Raw genomic sequence first — 25000 nt, forward strand, 5'->3', positions numbered from 1 at the left:
TTGGGTGAGGGTAGGTGTAGTGGTGTTGTGGTTGGGTGAGGGTGAGGGTAGTGGTGTTGTGGTTGGGTGAGGGTGAGGGTAGTGGTGTTGTGGTTGGGTGAGGGTGAGGGTAGTGGTGTTGTGGTTGGGTGAGGGTAGGTGTAGTGGTGTTGTGGTTGGGTGAGGGTAGGTGTAGTGGTGTTGTGGTTGGGTGAGGGTAGGTGTAGTGGTGTTGTGGTTGGGTGAGGGCAGGTGTAGTGGTGTTGTGGTTGGGTGAGGGTAGGTGTAGTGGTGTTGTGGTTGGGTGAGGGCAGGTGTAGTGGTGTTGTGGTTGGGTGAGGGTAGTGGTGTTGTGGTTGGGTGAGGGTGAGGGTGAGGGTAGTGGTGTTGTGGTTGGGTGAGGGCAGGTGTAGTGGTGTTGTGGTTGGGTGAGGGTGAGGGTAGGTGTAGTGGTGTTGTGGTTGGGTGAGGGCAGGTGTAGTGGTGTTGTGGTTGGGTGAGGGTAGGTGTAGTGGTGTTTTGGTTGGGTGAGGGTAGGTGTAGTGGTGTTGTGGTTGGGTGAGGGTAGGTGTAGTGGTGTTGTGGTTGGGTGAGGGTAGGTGTAGTGGTGTTGTGGTTGGGTGAGGGTGAGGGTAGTGGTGTTGTGGTTGGGTGAGGGTAGGTGTGTGGTGTTGTGGTTGGGTGAGGGCAGGTGTAGTGGTGTATTGTGTCAATAGGTGTGCATCAGTGGGCCTGTTCACAGTGCACTCTGGGAGGTTGATTACGATGTGTGCATGTTCTGTGATTGTTAGTTTGTTTTTCAGACACAGTTTCCTGTAGTGCAGGTATTAATGTGTGCATTTTTGTTTACCTTAAACTAACCCACCTGACCCTCCCCCCTCCCCCTTCCCCCCTCTCTCCTCTCGCCTCCCCCCTCCCTCCCCTCTCTCCCCCTTTCTCCCTCCCCTCCCTATTTCTCCCACCTCTCTCCCCCTCACTCCCTTCTCTCTCTTTCTCTCCTCCCCCCCCCTCTCTCCCCCTTTCTCCCTCCCCTCCTTCTTTCTCCCACCTCTCTCCCCCTCACTCCCTTCTCTCTCTTTCTCTCCTCCCCCGCCCTCTCTCCCCCTTTCTCCCTCCCCTCCTTCTTTCTCCCACCTCTCTCCCCCTCCCTACCTTCTCTCTCTCTCTCCCCCCCCCCCCCCCCCCCCCCCCCCCCCTTCCCAGCTATGCTGATGAGCTGCATCGCTGGCGCATGTGTCTGGGTAAACACAACCTGACCTTGGAGGAGGCCAGCGAGGAGTGCTTCAACGTGACGGCCATCCACAGGCACGAGGACTTCCAGTACCCCACGGTGCCCACGGTGGAGTTCGACATCGCCCTTGTCAGGCTGGACGGGGAAGTGACACCCAGCAGGGAGATCTCCTACGCCTGCCTGCCCTCCCAGGGGGAAGTCAACCCGGCGGGCAAGAAGTGCTACGCCTCTGGCTGGGGAGATGAGACAGGTGAGGGGATGAGACAGGTGAGACAGGGGTGAGGGGGTGAGACAGGTGATGGGGTGAGACAGGTGAGGAGATGTGACAGACAGACATGATGCATCCGGTAGGTAGCCTGCAGAGAATAATGTTAGGATTTTGTCACCCCCCCCTTACAACAACAAAAAAAAACATAACATTACCTTCACTTCCACAAAACGTAATGCTGTAACTTTGAAACTACAAGGATATCGAATAGTTATGTTTTTACTAAAGGTTATTTTTTTGAGTGAGGCAGTCCCACTCTTATATTTTTCATTCTTATTGTATAGAGATAGTGGAGAAAGACAGGAGAGTAAGGAGGAGAGGGTATGTCAGCAGGACATGGGCCGTATTCAAAACCATGCCGACATGTGCATGTGTGTGCACTGTAGGCCGTGGTGCTGGACCACTGGACCACTCCAGGCCATGGTGCTAGACCACTGGACCACCCCAGGCCATGGTGCTAGACCACTGGACCACCCCAGGCCATGGTGCTAGACCACTGGACCACCCCAGGCCACCTGTTTACTTTTTTACCTACCATACTGTATGGTCCCACTGTGCTGTTCACTGCCACACTGATTCTACAGGTACTTGTATGCCCTCTGTTTGTTGAAAGATGGAAATACACCCATTGTATTTCCATGTTGATAATTTTAGTCTGTGTAAGGGCTCTTGAAAGTCAAATACAAAACAATTCCTAAAGAAACAGTACATTTAATAAGTGGACCTACTTATTGTTTTTATTTCTAATCAGGCAATTCCCTGAACGCCAAACCGTCGGAGGCCCTGAACCAGGTAGCCCTCCCCGTCATCCCCTTCGACACGTGTAAGAGGATGGACTACTGGTGGTTCCAGGTCAAGACCTCCATGATCTGCTGTGGATACACCCTGCCTGACGAGCTCAAGTCCGTCTGTCAGGTGAGGAGAGGAGGCCTGGAATACACCGTCATAGGGACCCTTGGAAGCTATCACATGGAAATACACTAAGCATCAACACGACGCATCAACATGTTTTAATTGAATTCAGGAGACTCAACAATGTATTGTCTCACACTATAAAAAGTGCTTTGTTTGGACACATTGTTTTTGTTAAAAAAAAAAGTAAAATAAAAAAATATAATTTTAGTTTTAGTTTTTATTGACTCCCTTTAGCCATTTGCATGACATATTGATGATGTCACAGCGTTTTGGTGTCAGGACTGAGGCATTGACCCTTGTCATGTGACAGGGGGATTCGGGCGGCCCCCTGGTGTGTCAGGACGGGGCCGGCAGCCCCTGGGAGGTGCACGGCATCACCAGCTTTGGCCCGATTGGCTGCATCATGGATAAGAAGCCCAGCGTGTTCACACGCTCCTCCGCCTACATCCCCTGGATAGAGAACGTCATCCGCAAAGACATATACCACCTGCACAGTACGTACTGGACAGCAACCAGTCTAAACCGGTCCGAACTGCCTTTATCGATGCTTGAGGGTCAACCTGGGGTTTTAACTGCTGTAGATTGTAATTTGACATGATTGGTCTATTTTGTTCTCTTTCTTTACCCCCCCCCCTCCATCTCTACCTCTCACTTCTCCTCTATCCCTCCCTTCCTGCCCTCCTCCTCCCCCTCTCTCTCTCTCTCCATCTCTACCTCTCACTTCTCCTCTATCCCTCCCTTTCTGCCCTCCTCCTCCCCCTCTCTCTCTCCATCTCTACCTCTCACTTCTCCTCTATCCCTCCCTTCCTGCCCTCCTCCTCCCCCTCTCTCTCTCTCTCCATCTCTACCTCTCACTTCTCCTCTATCCCTCCCTTTCTGCCCTCCTCCTCCCCCTCTCTCTCTCTCTCCATCTCTACCTCTCACTTCTCCTCTATCCCTCCCTTCCTGCCCTCCTCCCCCTCTCTCTCTCTCTCCATCTCTACCTCTCACTTCTCCTCTATCCCTCCCTTCCTGCCCTCCTCCTCCCCCTCTCTCCTCCCCTGTAGCATCTGGCTGCGGCGGGCCAAAGGACGTGACGGGCACCAGCGGCAACGTGTCTTCCATGGGCTACCCGGGCAGTTACAGTAACAGTGCCCTCTGCCAGTGGAACATCCAGGTGCCCGCAGGCAAACTGGTTTCCCTTCGCTTCCATGACTTCTCCCTGGAGGAGAGCCAACTGTGCATGAACGACAAAGTCACCCTCACTGACAAGCTTGGAAGCCTAGGTATGTCAGCGCAAGGATCTTTGGGCTGTGTCTGGCGTGTGTGTGTGTGTGCGCGTGTGTGTGTGTGCGTGTGTGTGCAGTCATTCCCCTCTCTTTGATATATGATACGGGGTCACTCTGTCCTGACTCTGTCTCCCTACAATATGATTACTGTGGAATATGATTAAGTGTAAATGACATCCCAGAGAGGCCTGCTTCGGCAGGCTAGACAGAGACACAGAGGGACGAGATCCAACACGTTGACTGGGAGAGTTCAAACGCGCTGCTTGTTATCGACTCCCCTGGTAATAGCTGGTGTGCTTTGTCATTGAGGACGGTGTTTCTGTTCACAGCTCAAGTTCTGGTTCTGTGACAGACAGGAGTGTAAGAATACAAGGTCATGCGATGAACGTAAAACCTATAGGAGCAGATACCGTTGTTCTGATTAATTGTCATTTTCGACACTTTTTATCCCACCCTCCCATCTCTCACCGCTTTTTCCCTCCCCCCCTCTCCCCCCCTCCTCTGCCCCCCTCCTCCCCCTCTCCTCCCCAGGCACCCACTGCAGCCACACGGTCCCCCAGGACCTGGTGAGCGATGGAGACTCTCTGAGAGTCGTCTTCTCCTCCAACAACAGAGTGGTGGACACAGGCTTCTCTGCCTCCTGGAAGGCTGTTGACCCCAGCGAGGGTGAGTCTGGGCTGGGGGAGAACGGAGGAGAGGTTGGAGGTGGGAGTTGACGATTCCCTTTCCCAAAATCCTAACATTCATAAATCTCTGTGTTTCTCCCTTTCTCTCTCTCTCCTCGTCCCTTTCTCTCTCTCTCCACTCCCCCTCCCTTCCCCTATCTCTCTCCCTCTTTCTCCCTCTCTTCCCCTCTTTCTTCCCACTTCTCTCCCCCTCCCTCTCTTCTCTCTTTTTCCCTCCTTCCCTCCCTCCGCACCCCCCCACCCCCCCAGCCCCATGTGGAGGTAGCTTCAGCACTGAGCAGGGTGTCTTGTCCTCTCCTGGCTGGCCTAAGGACTACCCAGCCCAGGCTGTGTGTACCTGGAGGATCACCATCCCCTCAGCTGAGACCATCCACATCACCTTCAGCCAGTTTGAGGTGCAGGCGGTGAACTTGCTGGGCCAGTGTCAGGACTACGTGGATATCTACGATGGGGGGATGAGCTTACATGGTTGGTTCAGTCTTTATTATGCTCTGGTGACCTGTTTTGTACGACAAATATTTATTCGAAATATGTAACATAAGTATGTATCATCAGGGCTCATGTTGACTGTTTCATATTGCTTTGGTATGACAACAAAGTGGGCTCACGGATGTATCATGTGCACTTCGCAAACTATGTTAGGTAAAAAAAATAATCAAAATAATTATTTTGAATATGTATTATCAGGGCTCAGCATGAACTGTTTAATGTTTGTGGTAGACTAGGGTTGTAGGTACTATCTGTGGGACTACCACCAATCAAAGTCAGTCAGTAGAATGTACCGTATCAGTCAATGGAAATACTGTCTCTATTGCAAATGTATTTGATTGGATCAAACCAGGTGAAAGCGTGGATGGTGTCAGTATTTACCATAGAGGTGTTACTTCTGATTGGTTGCCTGCTCAGGTCGATACTGCGGCTTCTCCCCGCCCCCTATGGTGAACGTCACCGGCAACACGGCCGTCGTTCGTTTCCTGAGCAACGGCGCCAATCAGCAGATGGGTTTCCAAGGTTACTGGACCGCGGATCCTGCGGTGTTCCCCACTCTCCCTCCCTCACCACCGAACCTGTGGGACAACGTCACCATCAGTACGTGACCTTCGCCTCAAGTCTGCAACAAATAATACAAATAGATCAATTCATCAGTACATAAAGGATCCATCATGTGTCTCACAGCTTGGTTCGTTCACCTGTGTGACATCACCTGTGTGACATCACCTGTGTGACAGAGCCAGCAAACTGTATCTGTTTCATTTGAGGGGCAAAGCGAGGATTTTACATTTTTCGAGGTGAAGTTTGGGTCAAAGCTGAGACACACTCCCTGTCTAGTCAGGAAGTCGGCCATTTTGAAAGAAATACTGTAAGTCTATGTTTGAGGAATTTTAGTGGACTGCCTTTGAGATGGATTTAGCGTGGTGCTTTGTTTTAAGTTGTGAAACATCTTCCCCTCTGTGCTTCCAGGCTGGCCTGAGGATTGTGGCAGCCCAGCTGTGAAACCCAGTGAAGAGACTGAGAGGGTGGTCAATGGGGTGGAGGCCGTGCCCAACTCATGGCCCTGGCAAGTCTCCATGCAGGTGAGACGTGTGTGTGTGTGTGTGTGTGTGTTGGGGGTGTGTGTGTGTGTGTGTGTGTGTGTGTGTGTGTGTGTGTGTGTGTGTGTGTGTGTGTGTGTGTGTGTGTGTGTTGGGGGTGTGTGTGTGTGTGTGTGTGTGTGTGTGTGTGTGGGTGCATGTGTGTGTGTGTGTGTGTGTGTGTGTGTGTGTGTGTGTGTGTTAGGGGTGTGTATGTTGATGCATCTATTTCTCTCCGCCAGGCATCACTTCCGATACCCAACTTCCCCAACATGCATGGCTGTGGAGGCTCCCTGATCCATGAGGAATGGGTGCTCACTGCTGCCCACTGCTTCATGTTGTAAGCTAACACACACACACACACACACACACACACACACACACCAAATGTCCTATCTACTCAACTAACTTGGGAGAGGTCATTAGAAAGTGTTTCCCACACCGAACCATTCTTCCACCTCTGCCCCCCCTCTAGTCCCCTAAACAGCCCCCGCATGTGGCGCATGTGCCTGGGCAAGCACCACATGAACTCCTCCATGGACGTGCCCTCCAAGGAAGTCTGCCACCTAGTGGACGGCATCATCCGCCACGAGGGCTTTGTGTACGAGCAGGACAAGACCGACATCACCAACGACATCGCCCTGGTGCACCTGACCACGCCCGTCAACATGACCCGGGAGATCAGCCCCGTGTGTCTGCCTGCGCCCGGCACGGTGATGCCCGCTGGCACACCCTGCTACGTCACCGGCTGGGGAGACGAGACAGGTCAGAGGGGGGACTAAAGGTCATCAGAGGGGGGGCTAAAGGTCAACAGAGGGGGGACTAAAGGTCAGAGGGGGGGACTAAAGGTCAGAGAGGACTAAAGGTCAGAGGGGGGACTAAAGGTCATTAGAGGAGGGACTAAAGGTCATCAGACGGGGGACTAAAGGTCAGACGGGGGACTAAAGGTCGGACGGGGGACTAAAGGGGTTCATAGGCACTTAGTGTAAGCATTATGGTAGATGAGGATTTATTATGGTTTGGAGATGTGATTTCTAATTTCCCTCGGGTCCTCTCTCTCTGTTCAAACTGAGGGCTCCCCTCATGGATTAATACACTGTTGAATTGAATAGAATTGATGTATGATGCTTGATATACAAGTGTGTGTGTGTGTGCGTGTGTGTGTGAGTGCGTGCGTGCGTGTTTGTGTTTGTGTGTCTATACACTACCATAACCTCCCCTTCCCCTCCCATCTCTCCAGGTGCATTCCCCCCCAAAGTGTCTGAGAAGCTGAACCAGGCAGCCCTTCCCATCATCCCCTTCTCCACCTGCAGTAAGCCCGCCTACTGGTGGGACACCGTCAGACCCTCCATGGTCTGTGCCGGCTATGGTTCTCCAGATGAGCTCAAATCAGCCTGCCAGGTAGAGTGTCCAGACCCATACCCAGCCAGGGTGACTAGTCTGGGGCTAAGAGAGGGAGGGTGAGGGGGTACCCTGGTTGGATTATCCACTACCCAGCTAGTGGTGCCTTGTTTGGGGCTAAGAGATGGAGGCTGAGGGGGTTGAGGTTGGTCTTGTGCCGTGTTTTGGCTGAGAGAGGGAGGGTTAGGGCAGGGTACCCTGTTATTTTTGGGTAAGACGAGGCAGGTGAGAGGGTACCCTGGTTGTACAACTCACAACCCAGCCAAAGTGGCTCGTTTTGGGCTTGGAGAGTGTAGGAGAGGGGGGTAGCTACTAGCCTGGCCTGGATGGGTCAACCCCAGAAACCAGGGTTATGTTATCGTCATGATGTTATATAAGCCAGTTAGGCCTCTACTGATTGGGCAGTATGTTGTGTAACATAGTGTTTGTTTGTGATCAGCCAGCCTTGATAATGAGTGTTGATGGTTGTTGATCGTTGTCGCTGTGGGACAGAGTGCATGGGAACTACATGGCTATCTCCGTGGTAACGAGGGGACCCTCCCTTTATGATTTAATGAGTGTAGTGTGTGCCAAGGAGTTTTTATAAATGTGCTTTGCGGTTTGCTTTGAGTCAAACTCTAACATAATGTCAGCTCCCTCCTCGTACGATTGTTAGCATTCTACATTCAGTCAATGTCAGTGAATTCCATGGGCACTGTGGTTATAGGGCCCCTGCCTTGCAGGAACCCATGGTTGCCCATGGACACTGTGGTTATAGGGCCCCTGCCTTGCAGGAACCCATGGTTGCTGGTTCGATCCCACCCGGAGCCAGCGATCGATCCTGCTCAGCTTTGCTACAGTAGATCATCCTCTACCACGCACCGTGGGCTCACTGTTGTCCTTTACAGCATCTCGTGTCTCATTGTAAAACTTGTCTTGTAATAACGCAATCTGATTGGTTGACAGCCGCTGTGTATTTGCCATACACCCACGGCAAATGCCTCCTCATCGATCACTGCACTCATTGACAATAATCACTGATCATGATTAATCAATAATCATTACAATAAAGCCTTCCCCTTCCGTATTCTCCCCCTCTCCCCCTCTCCAGGGCGACTCCGGAGGCCCCTTTGCCTGTAAGTCCCCGTCTGCCTGGGAGGTCCACGGTATCGTCAGCTTCGGCGCCCAGGGCTGCATCAGGGACAAGAAGCCCTCCGTGTTCACCCGCGTCTCGGCCTTCAACCACTGGATCAGCGACAACATGAAGAGGTTCCTCCATGAGAAAAGTCTCTAGAGAGCCAACACATGGCCACTGACCTCAGACCTGTTCTTGTCAGGCTGAATAAGAAGGTTGGGGGAAGAGTGTGATCCAAGCACAGACCTCAGATCAGACCTAGAGCCTTATTCATGTGCTGTGTTGTGAATGGGCTAAATTGGCCTTAAGGTTTTTTGCATTATAGTGAATTGTAGTAATCGTATTTATTACTATTGCTGTAGTAATATAACATACTGTAATCTCAGAGATGTGTAGACATTGTATGTATTCTATATGATTTATTATGTTGTGTAAATTACAGAGGGAACCTGTACAGATAATTGTGTTTAATATGTTTAATATAGTTTCACAATGACGATATTGAATGAAAATTTGATAGAACTGTAAATAGACTTATACTTTGATTAAACATCTTTTGGCAAGTTAAGGTTTTTTCTTCACAATCTTTTTAGTTTCTAACCCCTTAATGTACTCCTTTACATTATCTTACACTGCCTCTAAGTTTACATTATCTTACACTGCCTCTAAGTTTACATTATCTTACACTGCCTCTAAGTATCACTTCTAAATATACAACAAACTTCAAACACAACCTCTGAATCTGCCCTGACTCATGGCCTGCCTGTGCTGTCTGTTTAAATTTCCACGCGAGCAGACAACTTGGAAGACTTCAGCTAACCCACTGTGTCTCATTCTAAGTGCCCTGCTGGTTGGAACACACAGCCCAGCTCCAGCCTCTGACTCACCGCCAGACCCCTAAAGGCACAGACTTTTCAAAGTTTTAGGCCCCTGGGTCACGTGACTGGGAGGCTCAGCCAATGAGAGAGCAGGGCTCAGATTTCAGCCCAGGAGGAGAGACTGGGAGAGGGAGAGAGGGAGGGAGACTAATCTCTGTTGTAGTGGCTGTAATGCAGAGCTTCTCCTAGTGAAGACTGGTGTCATACCCACTGTTCTCCACTCTCCACTACGTGGATTACCGTTTTGATGGCACATGTGTGGGGGAGAGGGTTCCCCGGCTTTGGGCAAGGTTTAGGCGGGTGGGCCAGAACAGAGTGACGAGAAGGAGGAGAAGGAGAAGGAAGAGGGAGGATAGCTGTATTTTTCTTCTTTATCCGTCCCTCTGCAGGCATTTCTCTGAAAGAATGGGGGCAGGAGCTCTAACCATCTGTGTAAGTAGCTACGAAAGGCCTTTCTTCCGGCCGGCACTGTGACAGTGGGGCTTCTGGCTCTGTGTGTGTGTGTGTGTGTGTGTGTGTGTGTGTGTGTGTGTGTGTCTGTGTGTGTCTGTGTGTGTCTGTGTGTGTGTCTGTGTGTGTCTGTGTGTGTGTGTGAGAGAGAGAGGGCTTTACAATGCATAACGGGACTCTCTTCCAGCTCAGTTAGTCAGCTATACACACTCCTTTGTGGTGTGTGTGTGTGTGTGTGTCTGTCTGTGTTTGGGCAAAGAGAGTCTCTTCAAAATGTCTTCTAGCTGTCAGACTCAGTTTCTTCTGGCACTTCCACTAACTTCGAAAGTTATTTTTTGAAGGGAGAATTCCTTTGAAAGAAAGTACTAGGAAAGTTCTTTAAAATGTTCCCTGTTCTGAAATGGAAACTTTTGAGTCTGTTTTCGCTGCGTAAACTCCAAGATTCTCATTGAAATTCACTCAAAATAACTTTATTTTCTTCAGTACTTTCTCGACGATGCTTTCGGTAAACAGAGAGCATTCTTTCCCCTCCCTTGTAACCATTACAAGACACAACGCAACGACCCGAGTCAGACTCCCCTCGGACAGCTCTAGCCAAACCATCCTTGACGGCAAAACTTAAAAACAGTTGCACCTTTGTGCTTGTTAGCTCTACCTGTTTTGTTTGTCTTTGCAGCGATTCAAACTTCTGACTGAATTTCAATGAGAATCCCGGAGTGTCCACAGCTATACCCGACTTGGAACTTTCCATTTCAGGATCGGGAACACTTTAAAGAACTGTTGTTTATTTCTTGGTACAACCAAGGGAATTCTCCCTTGAGGGTACCAGACGTGACATGCATCCGCCTCACCTTAGTGTGCTTTTAGAGTAGTGTGGGAGACTTTAAGCCTGTGAAAGTAGCACACGAGGAGACTTTAGGCGAAGCAGCTGTTGCTGCTAGGACTGCCTTTCCCGTGGTGTCTCTCTCCACCAGTTGCTTCAATGGCCACCCACATTGGGAGAGATGGAGGGAGGAAGGGGGGAGGGAGGAAAAGAGAGGGAGCATGCTAGGGCTTGCTATCCCCTCCTGAGTCAGTCTAGGAGACAGACAAAGGCCAGTCTGAAACTGTTTCTTCGTGCAAAAAACGTCAACAAACCTATCCATCTGAAATGGAATGACTTGACATTGCCATGCATAGCCGATTAATTAGAACTGTGCACACTTTTCTAAAGTGCCTGCTCTTGATAAGTCAGCGAAAGGAGTGTGTGTGAACAAGACACTCAAGTCAGCCATCAGAACCACTCTGGCTATCACCGGGAAGCCTTTCTTCTTGTGTCAGAGGTTGTGGTCGTGTGAGAAACTCACAGTGGAAGGGGGGAGGGGGAGCGGGAGCGGGAGGGGGTTAACAGGCTAATCACAATAGGCTGCTGCCCTGGCCGACAACAGACTGAAAGGCCATTAGGTATTAGTATGCCTTTGTGTTCGTATGGAGGTGCTGTGTGTGACTCACAGACTGTAGGTGATAACAATGGTTAATATAGCTGTAGTAACGTATAACGATAGGAAGAATGTTAAGCTTACAAGAGGTGTGTGTGTGTGTGTGTGTGTGTGTGTGTGTGTGTGTGTGTGTGTGTGTGTATGGAGAGAGAGGGAGAGGTTGAAGAGAGTTGTGTGAGATTGCATTTACAGTAATAAGCTGAGTGAGTACACTTATCCCCTCTTTGAGGTCACAGTAAGCAGGGGGGCTGTGTATGGATGTGTGTATATGTGCTTGTGTGTGTGTGTGTGTGTGTGTGTGTGTGTGTGTGTAGAGGGCAGATTTAGGGGACATCTGCTTGCTGGGGCTTGTCACAGTCAGGCAAGGGTAGCTCAGACAGGCTTAGCTCGTAAACACCTGGGAGCACTACTAACATACTACAGCTAATGCTGATATACTTTAGCGATAATACTCAGCCACCGCTTACGCTGAAGAGGTGATAAGCGATGTTAGCGATGATGTTAGCGATGTTAGCGTACGTTGCCATGGTAGCCGATGATGTTGACCTTGTTGATGATACGTGGGGTCTAGCTGTGTTTAAGACATTGTATTGTAATGTTATTGTTAAAGCACATTATATTGATGATATTCAGGTATTGTAGCCTATCATGCTTTACTTAAAGCACCAATATAACCTTTATTCTCATTTGAAATAAGTGAAGTGAAATACCCCAACTTTTAAGCCACCCGTAATACCATGTGGTAAGACTGTGACAACTTTTAATAAACTGCATTGTCGTCCGTTAACACGAACTGTATCGCTTCCGCTTCGGCTGCCGTCTTCAACGTGGTGTTACTTCATTAGCACGTCAGGCTGTGACACACAGTTAGCATAGCTGCTATCACCTTACTTTTGCCACAGTGAGCGACATGTTCTAAAAGGCAAGGTGAGGTTATTTATGTAGCACATTTCATACACAGAGGCAATTCAAAGTGCTTTACATAAAATAGGTAAAAATGAAAGAGCATAACAATTTAAACAATAAAATAAATAAAATAAAAAAGCATAAAAGACAAAAAAGAATAAAAGACAGTGCATTTTAGGGTCAGAGTGCAATTATTACCAGCAATTAAGTTCCAATTTAAGGCCAAGGCGAACATAAAGGTTTTTTGGGTTAGGGTTAGGGTTAGTGGGTTAGGGTTAGGGTTAGGGTTAGATCTAAGAGTTGGGCCTGATCTAAGATCTTCCGGAAGTTTATTCCAGCTATGTGTAGCATATATATATATATTCCAAAGTTACTTGCAGTTCAGTGAGTGTACACATTATGTACAGTATATAGGGAACGTAACTAGGGGAAACCAATTTCCCCATTTAGGATAATAAAGTTAATACTACTACTACTACTATACTACTACTGCCATGCTCTACCACCTGAGCCAAGCAGGACCATTTCCTTAAGCGCTTTAGCCTGGTGTGTCAATGCCAATACTTTGCAATGGAGAAGGGAGGAGGGGAATTGCCTGTGAATGGGTCCATAGCATAGCATGTGGTACCATAGCATAGCATGTGGTACCATAGCATAGCATGTGCCATAGCATAGCATGTGGTACCATAGCATAGCATGTGGTACCATAGCATAGCATGTGCTACCATAGCATCTGGCATGCGACACATCCTGTCCCCTCGCCAACACAGCACCACATGGAGGGTGGTTCTCAAATAGCTTGGCTGAGAGCTCTACATGTCTTAGGTACATCTTGCCAGTACCGGGTTGGACCCCCTTTTGCCTTCAGAACTGCCTTAATTCTTTGTGGCATAGATTCAACAAGGTGCTGGAAACATTCCTCAGAGATTTTGGTCCATGTTGACATGATAGCATCATTGCTGCAGATTTGTCGGCTGCACATCCATGATGCGAATCTCCCGTTCCACCACATCCCAAAGGTGCTCTATTGGATTGAGATCTGGTGACTGTGGAGGCCGTTGGAGTACAGTGAACTCATTGTCATGTTCAAGAAACCAGTTTGAGATGATGTGAGCTTTCTGACATGGCGCGTTATCCTGCTGGAAGTAGCCATCAGAAGATGGGTACACTGTGGTCATAAAGGGATGGACATGGTCAGCAACAATACTCAGGTCGGCTGTGGCGTTTAAACGATGCTCAATTGCTACTAAGGGGCCCAAAGTGTGCCAAGAAAATATCCCCCACACCATTAGATATTTGCGTTAACGAGCAGTTGAACAGGTGTACCTGATAAAGTGGCTGGTGAGTGTATGTGTAGGTAGTCATGTGTGTGGTCGTCCCAGTGTGACAGTTGGCTGGGATGGGAGACTGGTAAGATGAAGTGGAAATGACCGGCTGTATGTGAATGTTTATAGGATTATGGTACACAACAGTACGTGATAACATTAGATAATATTGCTGGATCATATTAGATGAGGTGCTGCTTTCACTAAGAGAGGTCCTCTGTGGCTCAGTGTGGTCCTCTGTGGCTCGGTGTGGTCCTCTGTGGCTCAGTGTGGTCCTCTGTGGCTCAGTGGGTAGACCATGGCGCGAACAACGCTTAGGTCGTGGGTTTGATTCCTGCTGGGACCATATATACTGAAATGTGTGCACTCAGTGCAATGTAAGTCGCTTTGGGTAAAAGCGTCAGCTAAATGGCATATATTAGAGGCAGACCAATGTTATTATTTGGGTGTTATTTTTTAAAATGTCTTGTGAAGAGTGATAATTGCTTTTGCCTGGTAGGCAGGGACAGTTTAATCAAATCAGTTGATCAGTCTCATCAAATTTCACAGCATCATTCTAGAAGCCCGACTCAAATTGTCTTTGCCTTCTATTAAGATTGCAGACATTCACCAAAATCTTGAGAATGTGTGTCCGTGTCAAACCCGCATTTAATTGAAATGAAAACTGACAAGGCGGAATGAGTCGTAATTGTTATTACCTCAAAGAGCAGGGTCATAAAAAGTGTTTTAACGAGTTACTCCCAGTGACACTTGACTACAAGCAGCTTATAACTGTATGGTACAATCGGCTTATTGTGTCAGTGTGGCCTCCCAGCAGAGAGGGCCTCTCTCTCTCGCCTTTGAAGCGGTGCGGTCTACAGTGTCTGGGTGGTGGTGTGACATGCTCTACTCTGATGCTATGACCCGGGGCCTCAGTGACTGGAGGATGGTGTCACATCCTCTGTTTCAAGGCTGTAAACCAGTGTTTATAGAATTGATGAAAGGGGTTCAAAGCCGTGATTTAACACCGATAGTGTCACGGTTTTATCACCTGTTATGATATTCCTACGCCGCAGTAGAGTTGTGTATCACGTTCCCTTGACAACGTTTGTAGTTTTGGGAACTATATTTCTCAGTGCAGGGCAGAAACCACCACAACCATAAATACTTCAAAGCTTTCTTTTTATTCAATTTTCTGATTTGTTGTGTAACCATTGTATAAAAGCAATAATGCCCTCGAGGCCTTGATTTATCACCAATATTGTGGCTACGCGCCGTGCCTAACAACTCCCCCTCCCCGTGACAATATTGACCATAAATCACAGCCTCTCGGGCATTATTGCTGAAGTGACCCAGGACCTATTCTCATTCTGTGTAGCAAGAATAAAATAGGATATATGCTATTATATATACTATAAACTATACTATGTAAATATATCAATAAAATATTATAATAATAATACCGTATTGATCCCCAAGGGGACCATTGTTTGTTAATCCAGGTGGCAACACAGTGACAACCAGAGACAGCAATATAGTGTCCACTTTACCTTGTTAGAATGTAGAGACAAGGTGTTTAATCTGGATACCACAGTAGTGTTGTTGTCTGTAATCGTAAATCCTACGTATACATGTCACTATGACACCTTTGGAGAGATGAAGAGGTTATTGGATTGTTAAAAGGGAGAAGTTTTATGCCTTCAGCAGACCTTAAACAAGAATAATGTGAAGCATTTTCTTGCAGATGAACGTTCGTCTCCAACCAGCTTGTTTGTGAATTGAAATATCAGTTTCACAAATACAGAACGTAGACTTTTCTTTGTCGAGACAGAGTACCAAAGAAAGGGGAAACTCCACTCATGTTACTAAGCATGTGAGCTCCTCTGAAAAGAGTGTGCGTGTGTGTGTGTGTGTGTGTGTGTGTGTGTGTGTGTGTGTGTGTGTGTGTGTGTGTGTGTATGTGACTTCTACTATATAAGTGAAGGAGACAGGTGGCAAAGTTTACTGGGTCATAGTCAGGATAAGATGGCCAACAGCTGGTGTACATACATGACATTCACACACACACACACACACACACACACACACACATACTCCTTTTAGAGGCCATGATCACTTTAATGCTTTTTGACATCCGTTTGACAGCAACAGGCTGTGTGTGTGTGTGTGGGTGTGGGTGTGTGTGTGTGTACTAGCCTTGGCTAAAGCTATTTGCACTCCGAGGATGATGGACTAAAGCAGCTAATTACAAAGACATTTAAAGTCTCACTCACTTGCCTTTTCCATTACTGTAAAGCCTCAGATACGAAACCTAAACTCATGTTATGTTATATGATACAAACTCTTCCATGCTTGAATTCCTGGTCCATTTAAATCACATCCATTATTACCCTAGTGCCCCAAATAGCTTTTACAATCTCTACACCACTGTAAATACTTGAGTTGTTGAGCTGGTGGAGTTTTACCCAGTGAATCAACGTAAGCTTTCCACCAGAGCCTTTAATTAATCCTTACTACCTTTCAGGACTCACAATAGTAAACATACTGGAGCCAACATAATGTTTCTTTTCTCCTCTCCTCCCCATTAGCTTCCATTGAATCAATATCTCCCAGCTGTCAAGCCCAGCACGCCCTTCAGACCACCGTCTAAGTGTTTGTGTGTGTGTGTGTGTGTGTGTGTGTGTGTGTGTGTTGCGTTGTCTCCCTGCTTCCAAGCCACAGCCCTCCCCTCAGCCACACGTGTTGCATGGTAACCAGATCCTTGTCCTAGCAACCTGTACACAGGTCAGGCCCCTCCTCCTTTCCATCTTTCCCTCTCAGCACTCTCCTCTGTCCTCTCTCGGAGTGTGTATGCGTCTGCGTGTCCGTGTCCGTGTGTGTGTGTGTGTGTGCGTGTGTGTCTGTCTGTGTGTGTGTGTGGATGGACCCCTTAGAGAGACCCATCCACAGGGGGCCACACTAACTCCTCCACCCCTGGGCAGAGCAGAGGGGGGCTGGCCTGATGGTGCCTGCCTGGATGCCCTCCATGGCAGTGCCAACCGTGCCCGTGGTTGACTGTTGCTCTCTCCTGTGCTCCCTGCAGCACAACAAGGCCGCGGTGCAGATCAAGGAGGACATGAAGAAGATGGTCCAGTTGCCCATGCTAAGAACCAGGCCGGCGGAGGCCAGTGGGGGAAAGCTGTTTGGAGTGTCCCTGTTGGAGCTGAGGGAGCGGGGCCTGGTGGAGGACGGAGTCCCCCTGGTGGTCCGAAGCATGGTAGAGTTCCTGCGAGAGCATGGTGAGTAGGAGAGGGGGTAATTGAGCGAGGGAGAGAGAGGGGGGGGGGGTTCTGCTGTGAGTGACAGTTAAGTGATGAAGCAACAGAATGTTACATATCCGTATGGTCCGGAAGGGTTACAGCACATTTGTCAGCGGGACAAACGTAGGTTAACAAGAAACCCTTTTGGTTTCCATCCAATTCATACTCTGATACTGTCAAACATTGATTTCTATCAATATCACACTCTTTGCTGTCACAGAGTCAACTAAAAAAAACAAAAACGTTCCAGAAGAAACTTTGCAGCCTTATTTTGGTCGTGGGAAAAGTTTAAAGATGGTTAACTGTGGACGATAGATAGATTAGCTGGGTAGTTGAAAGAAAGTGAGGTAGTCGGTTGGACCAATGGATACAAGATGGTCAGAGGGTAGAACATGGGCAGATAGATGGAGAGAGAGAAGGTTGGAAGATAGAAAGAAGGATGATTGCTGGGCAGTTGAAATATGATGAGAGTAGGATGGGAGTAGGATGGGAGTAGGATGGGTAGCCAGAGAGAGGGGGGAGGATTAGAGGATCCTTAAGATAAGAACGAGAGAGAGATAGTCAGGTGGTTTTATTGAGGTAGAACTGATTGCCAAGGATAGGGTAGGGTAGGGGTAGGGGTAGGGTAGGGTAGGATAGGGTAGGGTAGGGTAGGGTAGGATAGGATAGGGTAGGGTAGGATAGGGTAGGATAGGGTAGTAGGGTAGGGTAGGGTAGGGTAGGATAGGATAGGGTAGGGTAGGATAGGGTAGGGTAGGGTAGTAGGGTAGAGTAGGGTAGTAGGGTAGGGTAGGGTAGGGTAGGATAGGATAGGGTAGGATAGGATAGGATAGGATAGGATAGGATAGGGTAGGATAGGATAGGATAGGATAGGATAGGATAGGATAGGGTAGGATAGGACAAAGTCCAGCTGGTTTACATCGGGTATTTGAGGAGACGGTCACGTGTGTTGGCAAGTCAGAGGTAGCAACCGAGGCCCGGTTGTGGGCAAGTCGAATCGCAGGGCTACTGTTTGCAACAACCTGTCTGTTTCACTTGTCTATTGTAGAGATTCCAAATGGAGCTATTCTCCCCAGTCATTTTCTGTTCCCAAACCTCAGATCCTTCTCTCAACCAGCACTGTCATGGTTGAGATATGGCATGGTAGCCCCCTAGCTGACCAGACTAGGGCAAGCAGGGAGGGACAAACCAAATGGACAAACCAAATGGAGTTTAAAACACAAACATAAGAGTCTAGTAATGCAACAGTTTGTGTGTGTACAATAAATGTGCGTCACATTTATCATAGAGGCAGACAGGTTGTTTTTGCCAGAGAGGTCGAGCTTTGTGTTGTAGCTCTACGGTAAGACTGTCTACCTCTTCCTCCCTCTCGCCCTCAATGACTCAAAGAATAACATGTGAGAGGCCCAAAACAGGCCCCTTGAGCTAAACACACCGGATCAATGTCAAAACCTTTACAAAACCTTTACAAAAGAAAATACATTTTTCGTGCTGTTAATAAAGAGACTTTAATTATGTTTAGTATACATCCACATGAGCAGTGAGAGCTACAGATCTGTGTGTACTCGAGTGAAAGGAGCTTGGTTTGGAAAGCAACTGTAGACCATCCGTCAAAACTGTGAAGAAACTGTCTGTCTTGAAGTGAAGGGTTTTGGACCATGTCCCGTTGAACCTCCTGGGCCTTCCCCCAGGCTGTTTGAGAACAATAGTTGGACTTGCTGAAGCAAGCCCACTCAAAAAGCCACTTGAGTGGTGTCAAGGCAACGCAGGGTTAACAAATGTCAAGGAGAGCCCTCGAGTCCCGAGTCACTGTGGTCTCTCTGGCCATGGGCCCAGTATCATTCAGCTTTGTGTAGGTCATATCATTTCACGATTTGATTCAGCGACAGAAACGTTAACAACAACACAAGCGACAGAAACAGCGTTTCTAATGATTTCACAATCCATGACATCATCATTGTGTTGATGCTACGATCTGGATCACTGGGCCAGTGAAAACGACATGTAAGTGTGTATTAAATATATGATCTGTAATACTCTACAAACATTACGGACTCTGTCCTTTTTGATCTGTTCTGAGGACCGGTCGCAACAGCCTACGTGTCCCTCCTACGCATTCTTTTATTTATCCACTAGATGTCAGTGTAGTGCTTTTAGTGAACCCATGGCAGTCTTAACTGCACTACAACTCCCATCAGGCCATGTGATTTGGATAATCAGTGCATAATTGTTTAATTGTGGGTGTGGCAGATTAATGAGTAAGAAACAGCAAGAGAGGTACAGAGGCGCATGTGTCATGGCACAAACAAAGGGTACTGTTTGGTTTGATCCTGTGTTTTATTCTTAAGAATTCATTTGGCAACACTTTGAGAATGAGAGCAAAGTTGTATTTGATGATTTATGGAGATATTTGATTAATTATAGTCAAACGTAGTTGCTGAAATCATGTGTATTGAATGCAAGGGCTGGTCTGTCACATTTGAGTTTGTATAGCAACAGGTAAACAAGGGTACTGGGTTCAGTTCAGTAGTTCAATTTGCAGCTGACCTGTAACCTTAGAAATCATCCAACGAAATAAAGTTTGACACACTTCCAGCAGTGGTGAGATCACCTATAAATCTGTGTGTGTGTGTGTGTGTGTGTGTGTGTGTGTGTGTGTGTGTGTGTGTGTGTGTGTGTGTGTGTGTGTGTGTGTGTGTGTGTGTGTGTGTGTGTGTGTGTGTGTGTGTGTGTGTGTGTGTGTGTGTGTGTGTGTGTGTGTGTGTGTGTGTGTACACTGGTGCACCGAGTGTGCCAGCAGACCCACATTAAACGTCCTGCTCGTGTGTGTGTGAGTGAGTTAGAGTGAGTATGTAGCAATGCTCAGTGATCCAAAGAGTCATCCTAAGTGCAGCAGTGCAATTTCCAGCCATTGAAATGTCAGTGAGTGGGGGTTGTTTTGGTATGAGGTATTGGGTACACACTGCTCTCCATGGGGCTGATGGAGAATAGTCACTGTTTAGAGCTAGGCCTTATACAAGCCTTTTTCTTTTACCACTTTGTCTAAAGGAAAACAGATCTAATTCTCCCTTTTCTTTTTGTCAACTGTCTCTCCCCCCTTTGCCCTGCCCTGCCCCTTTCTTTTTACTGGCTGCTTCCCCAAATACTTTTCTGTCTTATCTTATCTCCCCGTGTCCTCCTTTCCTCATCCTCTTCCTTCCATATTCCTCTCTCTCTATCCCTCTCCCTCCCCATCCTCTTCTCCATCCTCTCCCTCCCCATCCTCTTCCTCATCCTCTTCCTTCCATATTCCTCTCTCTCTATCCCTCTCCCTCCCCATCCTCTTCTCCATCCTCTCCCTCCCCATCCTCTTCTCCATCCTCTCCCTCTCCCTCCCCATCCTCTTCCTCATCCTCTTCCTTCCATATTCCTCTCTCTCTATCCCTCTCCCTCCCCATCCTCTTCTCCATCCTCTCCCTCCCCATCCTCTCCCTCCCCATCCTCTCCCTCCCCCATCCTCTTCTCCATCCTCTCCCTCCCCATCCTCTTCTCCATCCTCTCCCTCCTCATCCTCTTCTCCATCCTCTCCCTCCCCCATCCTCTTCACCATCCTCTCCCTCGCCCACCCCCATCCTCTTCTCCATCTTCTCCATCCTCTCCCTCCCCATCCTCTTCTCCATCCTCTCCCTCCCCATCCTCTTCTCCATCCTCTCCCTCCCCATCCTCTTCTCCATCCTCTCCCTCCCCCATCCTCTTCTCCATCCTCTCCCTCTCCCTCCCCCATCCTCTTCTCCATCCTCTCCCTCCCCATCCTCTTCACCATCCTCTCCCTCCCCCATACTCTTCTCCATCCTCTCCCTCCCCCATCCTCTTCACCATCCTCTCCCTCCCCCATACTCTTCTCCATCCTCTCCCTCCCCCATCCTCTTCTCCATCCTCTCCCTCTCCCTCCCCCATCCTCTTCTCCATCCTCTCCCTCCCCATCCTCTTCACCATCCTCTCCCTCCCCCATACTCTTCTCCATCCTCTCCCTCCCCCATCCTCTTCACCATCCTCTCCCTCCCCCATACTCTTCTCCATCCTCTCCCTCCCCCATCCTCTTCACCATCCTCTCCCTCCCCCATCCTCTTCACCATCCTCTTCCTCGCCCATCCTCTTCTTCATCCTCTCCCTCGCCCATCCTCTCCCTCGCCCATCCTCTCCCTCTCCCTCGCCCATCCTCTTCACCATCCTCTCCCTCGCCCACCCTCTTCTCTATCCTCTTCCCTCTTCCTATTCTACACCCCCCCCCCCCCCCGCCGCCCCCCGCCCGTCCCCCCTCCCGTCCCCCCCCAGCCCTGCAGCAGGAGGGGCTGTTCCGGGTCAACGGTAACGTGCGTGCGGTCGAGGGGCTGAGGCAGCGGCTGGAGAGTGGCGAGGACGTCGACTTCCGGTCGGAGGCGGACGTGTGTACGGTGGCCAGCTTGCTCAAACAGTACCTGAGGGACCTGCCCGAGGGCCTGGTGGACTCCACAGTACAGCCCGCGCTCATGCAGCAGCACCAGGGTAAGAAGCGATGTTGTCTGGGTACTGTAGTTCAGTTTATGCTTTTACAGGACCCGGTTGCATTGTGTATACGTTGTGAAGGAAATGTATCCTTTGGCGATGAGAGACTCTACTCTCCTACTCTACTACCAGACTCTACTCTCCTACTCTACTACCAGACTCTACTCTCCTACTCTTCTACCAGACTCTACTCTCCTACTCTACTACCAGACTCTACTCTCCTACTCCTCTACCAGACTCTACTCTCCTACTCTTCTACCAGACTCTACTCTCCTACTCTTCTACCAGACTCTACTCTCCTACTCTACTACCAGACTCTACTCTCCTACCAGACTCTACTCTCCTACTCTACTACCAGACTCTACTCTCCTACTCTTCTACCAGACTCTACTCTCCTACTCTACTACCAGACTCTACTCTCCTACTCTACTACCAGACTCTACTCTCCTACTCTACTACCAGACTCTACTCTCCTACTCTTCTACCAGACTCTACTCTCCTACTCTACTACCAGACTCTACTCTCCTACTCTTCTACCAGACTCTACTCTCCTACTCTACTACCAGACTCTACTCTCCTACTCTTCTACCAGACTCTACTCTCCTACTCTACTACCAGACTCTACTCTCCTACTCTACTACCAGACTCTACTCTCCTACTCTTCTACCAGACTCTACTCTCCTACTCTACTACCAGACTCTACTCTCCTACTCTTCTACCAGACTCTACTCTCCTACTCTACTACCAGACTCTACTCTCCTACTCTACTACCAGACTCTACTCTCCTACTCTTCTACCAGACTCTACTCTCCTACTCTACTACCAGACTCTACTCTCCTACTCTACTACCAGACTCTACTCTCCTACTCTACTACCAGACTCTACTCTCCTACTGAACAGCTAGGAATATCAGTGAATATCAATGAACAGTAACATTCCTACACGTTTACTGTGAGGTCATCAGAACTATGGTCTGAACAGCTAAGAGTATCAGCTGGTGACTTGGCACTGACCTTCCCCATCCCCCATCCACTTACACATGTCGGTAAGGGTGATAAGGGATATCTGGGTCACGGTTCTAGTTCAGTCAAAACAGGCTATCTTTAGATGCCGCCGGGTCTCTCGCTGTGCGGAACGCACCTTGAGCCCCGGGCGCCGGGCGCCGGACGCCACGAGACTGCAGTCTCTGAGTCAGGCAGTGGGGAGGTGTGGGGGGGGTTGCCAGTAGGTGGTAAGGTGGGAGACAGGGGGGTCGCCAGGGGTGGTAGGGTGGGGGGGTGGGAAGGGAGCCAGGGGGTGGGAAGGGGGGACAGGGGGGTCGCCAGGGGTGGTAGGGTGGGGGGGTGGGAAGGGGGGACAGGGGGGGAGCCAGGAGTGGTAGGGTGGGGGGGTGGGAAGGGAGCCAGGGGGTGGGAAGGGGGGACAGGGGGGTCGCCAGGGGTGGTAGGGTGGGGGGGGTGGGAAGGGAGCCAGGGGGTGGGAAGGGGGGACAGGGGGGGAGCCAGGGGTGGTAGGGTGGGGGGGTGGGAAGGTAGCCAGGGGGTGGGAAGGGGGGACAGAGGGGGAGCCAGGGGGAGGGGGGGTGGAGGAGAATGATAATGTGTCTTTGGGAAGTAGTCAGACCCCTTCACTTTTTCCATATTTTGTTGTGTTATAGACTCAATTTAAAATAGGATGAGTTAAAAGAATTTGCCATCAATCCACACACCCAGAATGACAATTTCAGTACATTTATTAAAATTGAAATACAGAAATACCTCATGTACATAAGTAAATAAGTACCCATAAATAAATGGGTATGTTTGTCACTGGCAGGGATTGTGGAGTTTGTCAGGATCAAGAGAAAACTATGAAATTTGCTGAGTTTGTAATGACAACCTGATCCACACAGTGTGTAATTGATTCCTATGCAAATCAGAGACCCTATAAAAACAAAGATATTAATTCCAAAATTACATGAACTGTTATCCTTGCATTAAGATGGACTCAATTCAAATTATTGAGTGATTTGTTGATGACATTTTTGCATTTTAGCTAATTCTAAGACTGTCATATCAAAGGGTCTGAATACTTATGTACAAGAGGTATTTCTGTATTTCAATTTTAATAAATGCCCTGAAATCTCTAAAAACCAATTTTCGCTTTATCATCCCTGGGGTGTAGTGTGTGGAAGGCTGGCAAATTATTTTAATTTAATCCATTTTAAATTGAGTCTATAACACAGCAAAATGTGGAAGAAATGAAGCGGTCTAAATACTTTCCAAAGGCACTGTATAAGGTCAAATGACTCTCTAGCCCGTGGCAGATTCAGACCTCACTCCTGACTCACCTCTTCCATCCTGTTCAATCTGGATGATGTGAGTCACCATTTTAGCTCAAACTGTGTGTTGGTTGTCACAGGTTGAATGAATAGGCATATTTGTTTAGGGCCTTGAGCCAGACGGTGCATTAGGAGACGGTGGCTTGTAGCAGGACTTGGCAACAACACTGGGGAGAGATGATTCAGTAGTACTCAAAAAGATTCGTTCAGCCCTCATGCCAAATTATGAAGAAACAGATAAACAGGTAGATGGCTGGATGGATGCAAAGACTGACACGGATAGACAGACAGGAGACCATATGAATGAATAGTAAACAGGACGAGAGACAAGGAGAGATGGAGAGATGGATGGATAGATAGAAGTTAGGAGAATGTGGTACGTGGCCCACGTGTGAGTGAACGGTATTCACAAGTCTTCTTTGCCAAAGGGAGATGAGGAGATGTACCCAAGGTCTATTTTCTCCCCTTGGAAAATACGGATCTGAATGTTCTCTCTCTCTGTGTGGCACCAAACTGGCTTGACAGGTGTTCATTAAATAAGATAGAAAGCACTGGTGAGCCCAGCAATCACAGATGGGCTGGTAGGCCAACGGAGAGATTTACAGTGGATGACTGTAGTGGAATACTCACCATAATTAAGAAAAAACCCCAAACAACTGTCCCATAGTTAAGAAACACTCTCCAGGAGGTAGGCGTGGATGTGTCAGAGACTACCATCTGCAGAATACATCACCAGCCAAACTACAGAGGCATCACTGCAAGGTGCAAACCACTAGTTATCCTCAAAAAGGATGGTGAGGTTACAGTTTGCTAAAAAAAAGTGCCTAAAAAGCCAACAGAGGTCTGGAAAATGCTTTTGTGGACAGAGAAGACAAATATTACCAAATACCAAGAGTGACTGCAAGCGGAATGTTTTGAGAAAAAAGGATCTGCCCAAGATTTACAGCATACCATATCAATTAACTTGTCTTAATTGATGATGTTACTGCTGACAGCAGCAGCAGAATGTATTCTGAAGTCTACAGAAACATCTTGCCTGCTCGAGTGCAAACATATCCAAATCCATTGGATAGCTCTACATGATAGAGTAAGACAATGACCCCAAGCATACTGCCATATCAACTTGGGAGTTTTTCAGGGCCAAAAAGCGGAAAAATCTTCAGATTGGAGCATCACCAGAGAATATACCCAGAGTCTGACAGGGTCAATGGTTCGCAGACTTCAGGCAGTTATTGCATGCAAAGGATTGTCGAACAAATACTAAACTACTGACTACTTTATTTGGACATTTTTTTTCAGTACATTTGGAGCCCTGAAATAGGAGGAGTATGTTTAAAACAACAACAACATTGAATTAAAGCTGGTAATCTCTACTTTGGCACCATAGTTGTTGTTTAATTTCAGATCC

General features: G+C 48.4%; 3 protein-coding genes across 3 annotated transcripts in view; all 3 read left to right on the forward strand.

Moving 5' to 3' along the window:
- Window positions 1-6262, forward strand: part of LOC310820950 (cubilin) — a gene marked incomplete at both ends in the record, with an annotated part of 30411 nt that extends 24149 nt beyond the window's left edge. Inside the window, 9 exons of the mRNA XM_083692794.1 lie at window positions 1183-1460; window positions 2230-2393; window positions 2704-2887; window positions 3440-3658; window positions 4193-4366; window positions 4597-4815; window positions 5254-5436; window positions 5809-5921; window positions 6161-6262. Of these exons, the coding sequence (XP_083548920.1) occupies window positions 1183-1460; window positions 2230-2393; window positions 2704-2887; window positions 3440-3658; window positions 4193-4366; window positions 4597-4815; window positions 5254-5436; window positions 5809-5921; window positions 6161-6262 (1636 nt within the window). The remainder of the gene's footprint in view (window positions 1-1182; window positions 1461-2229; window positions 2394-2703; window positions 2888-3439; window positions 3659-4192; window positions 4367-4596; window positions 4816-5253; window positions 5437-5808; window positions 5922-6160) is intronic.
- Window positions 6263-6412: 150 nt separating this feature from the next.
- On the forward strand, window positions 6413-8592 carry LOC310820951 (chymotrypsin-like elastase family member 2A; the record flags this gene model as incomplete). Its single annotated transcript, XM_083692795.1, has 3 exons — window positions 6413-6683; window positions 7159-7319; window positions 8410-8592. 3 exons carry the CDS (start codon window positions 6413-6415, stop codon window positions 8590-8592), a joined length of 615 nt encoding a protein of 204 aa, XP_083548921.1.
- A 939-nt stretch (window positions 8593-9531) lies between these two features.
- LOC310820952 (protein FAM13A-like) overlaps window positions 9532-25000 on the forward strand; it is a gene marked incomplete at its 3' end in the record, with an annotated part of 25178 nt that continues 9709 nt past the window's right edge. Inside the window, exons 1-3 of the mRNA XM_083692796.1 lie at window positions 9532-9743; window positions 16532-16727; window positions 21063-21272. Of these exons, the coding sequence (XP_083548922.1) occupies window positions 9717-9743; window positions 16532-16727; window positions 21063-21272 (433 nt within the window). The 5' untranslated portion in view covers window positions 9532-9716. The remainder of the gene's footprint in view (window positions 9744-16531; window positions 16728-21062; window positions 21273-25000) is intronic.

Source organism: Argentina silus (assembly GCF_951799395.1).
Source record: "Argentina silus genome assembly, chromosome: 21".
Lineage (NCBI taxonomy): Eukaryota > Metazoa > Chordata > Actinopteri > Argentiniformes > Argentinidae > Argentina > Argentina silus.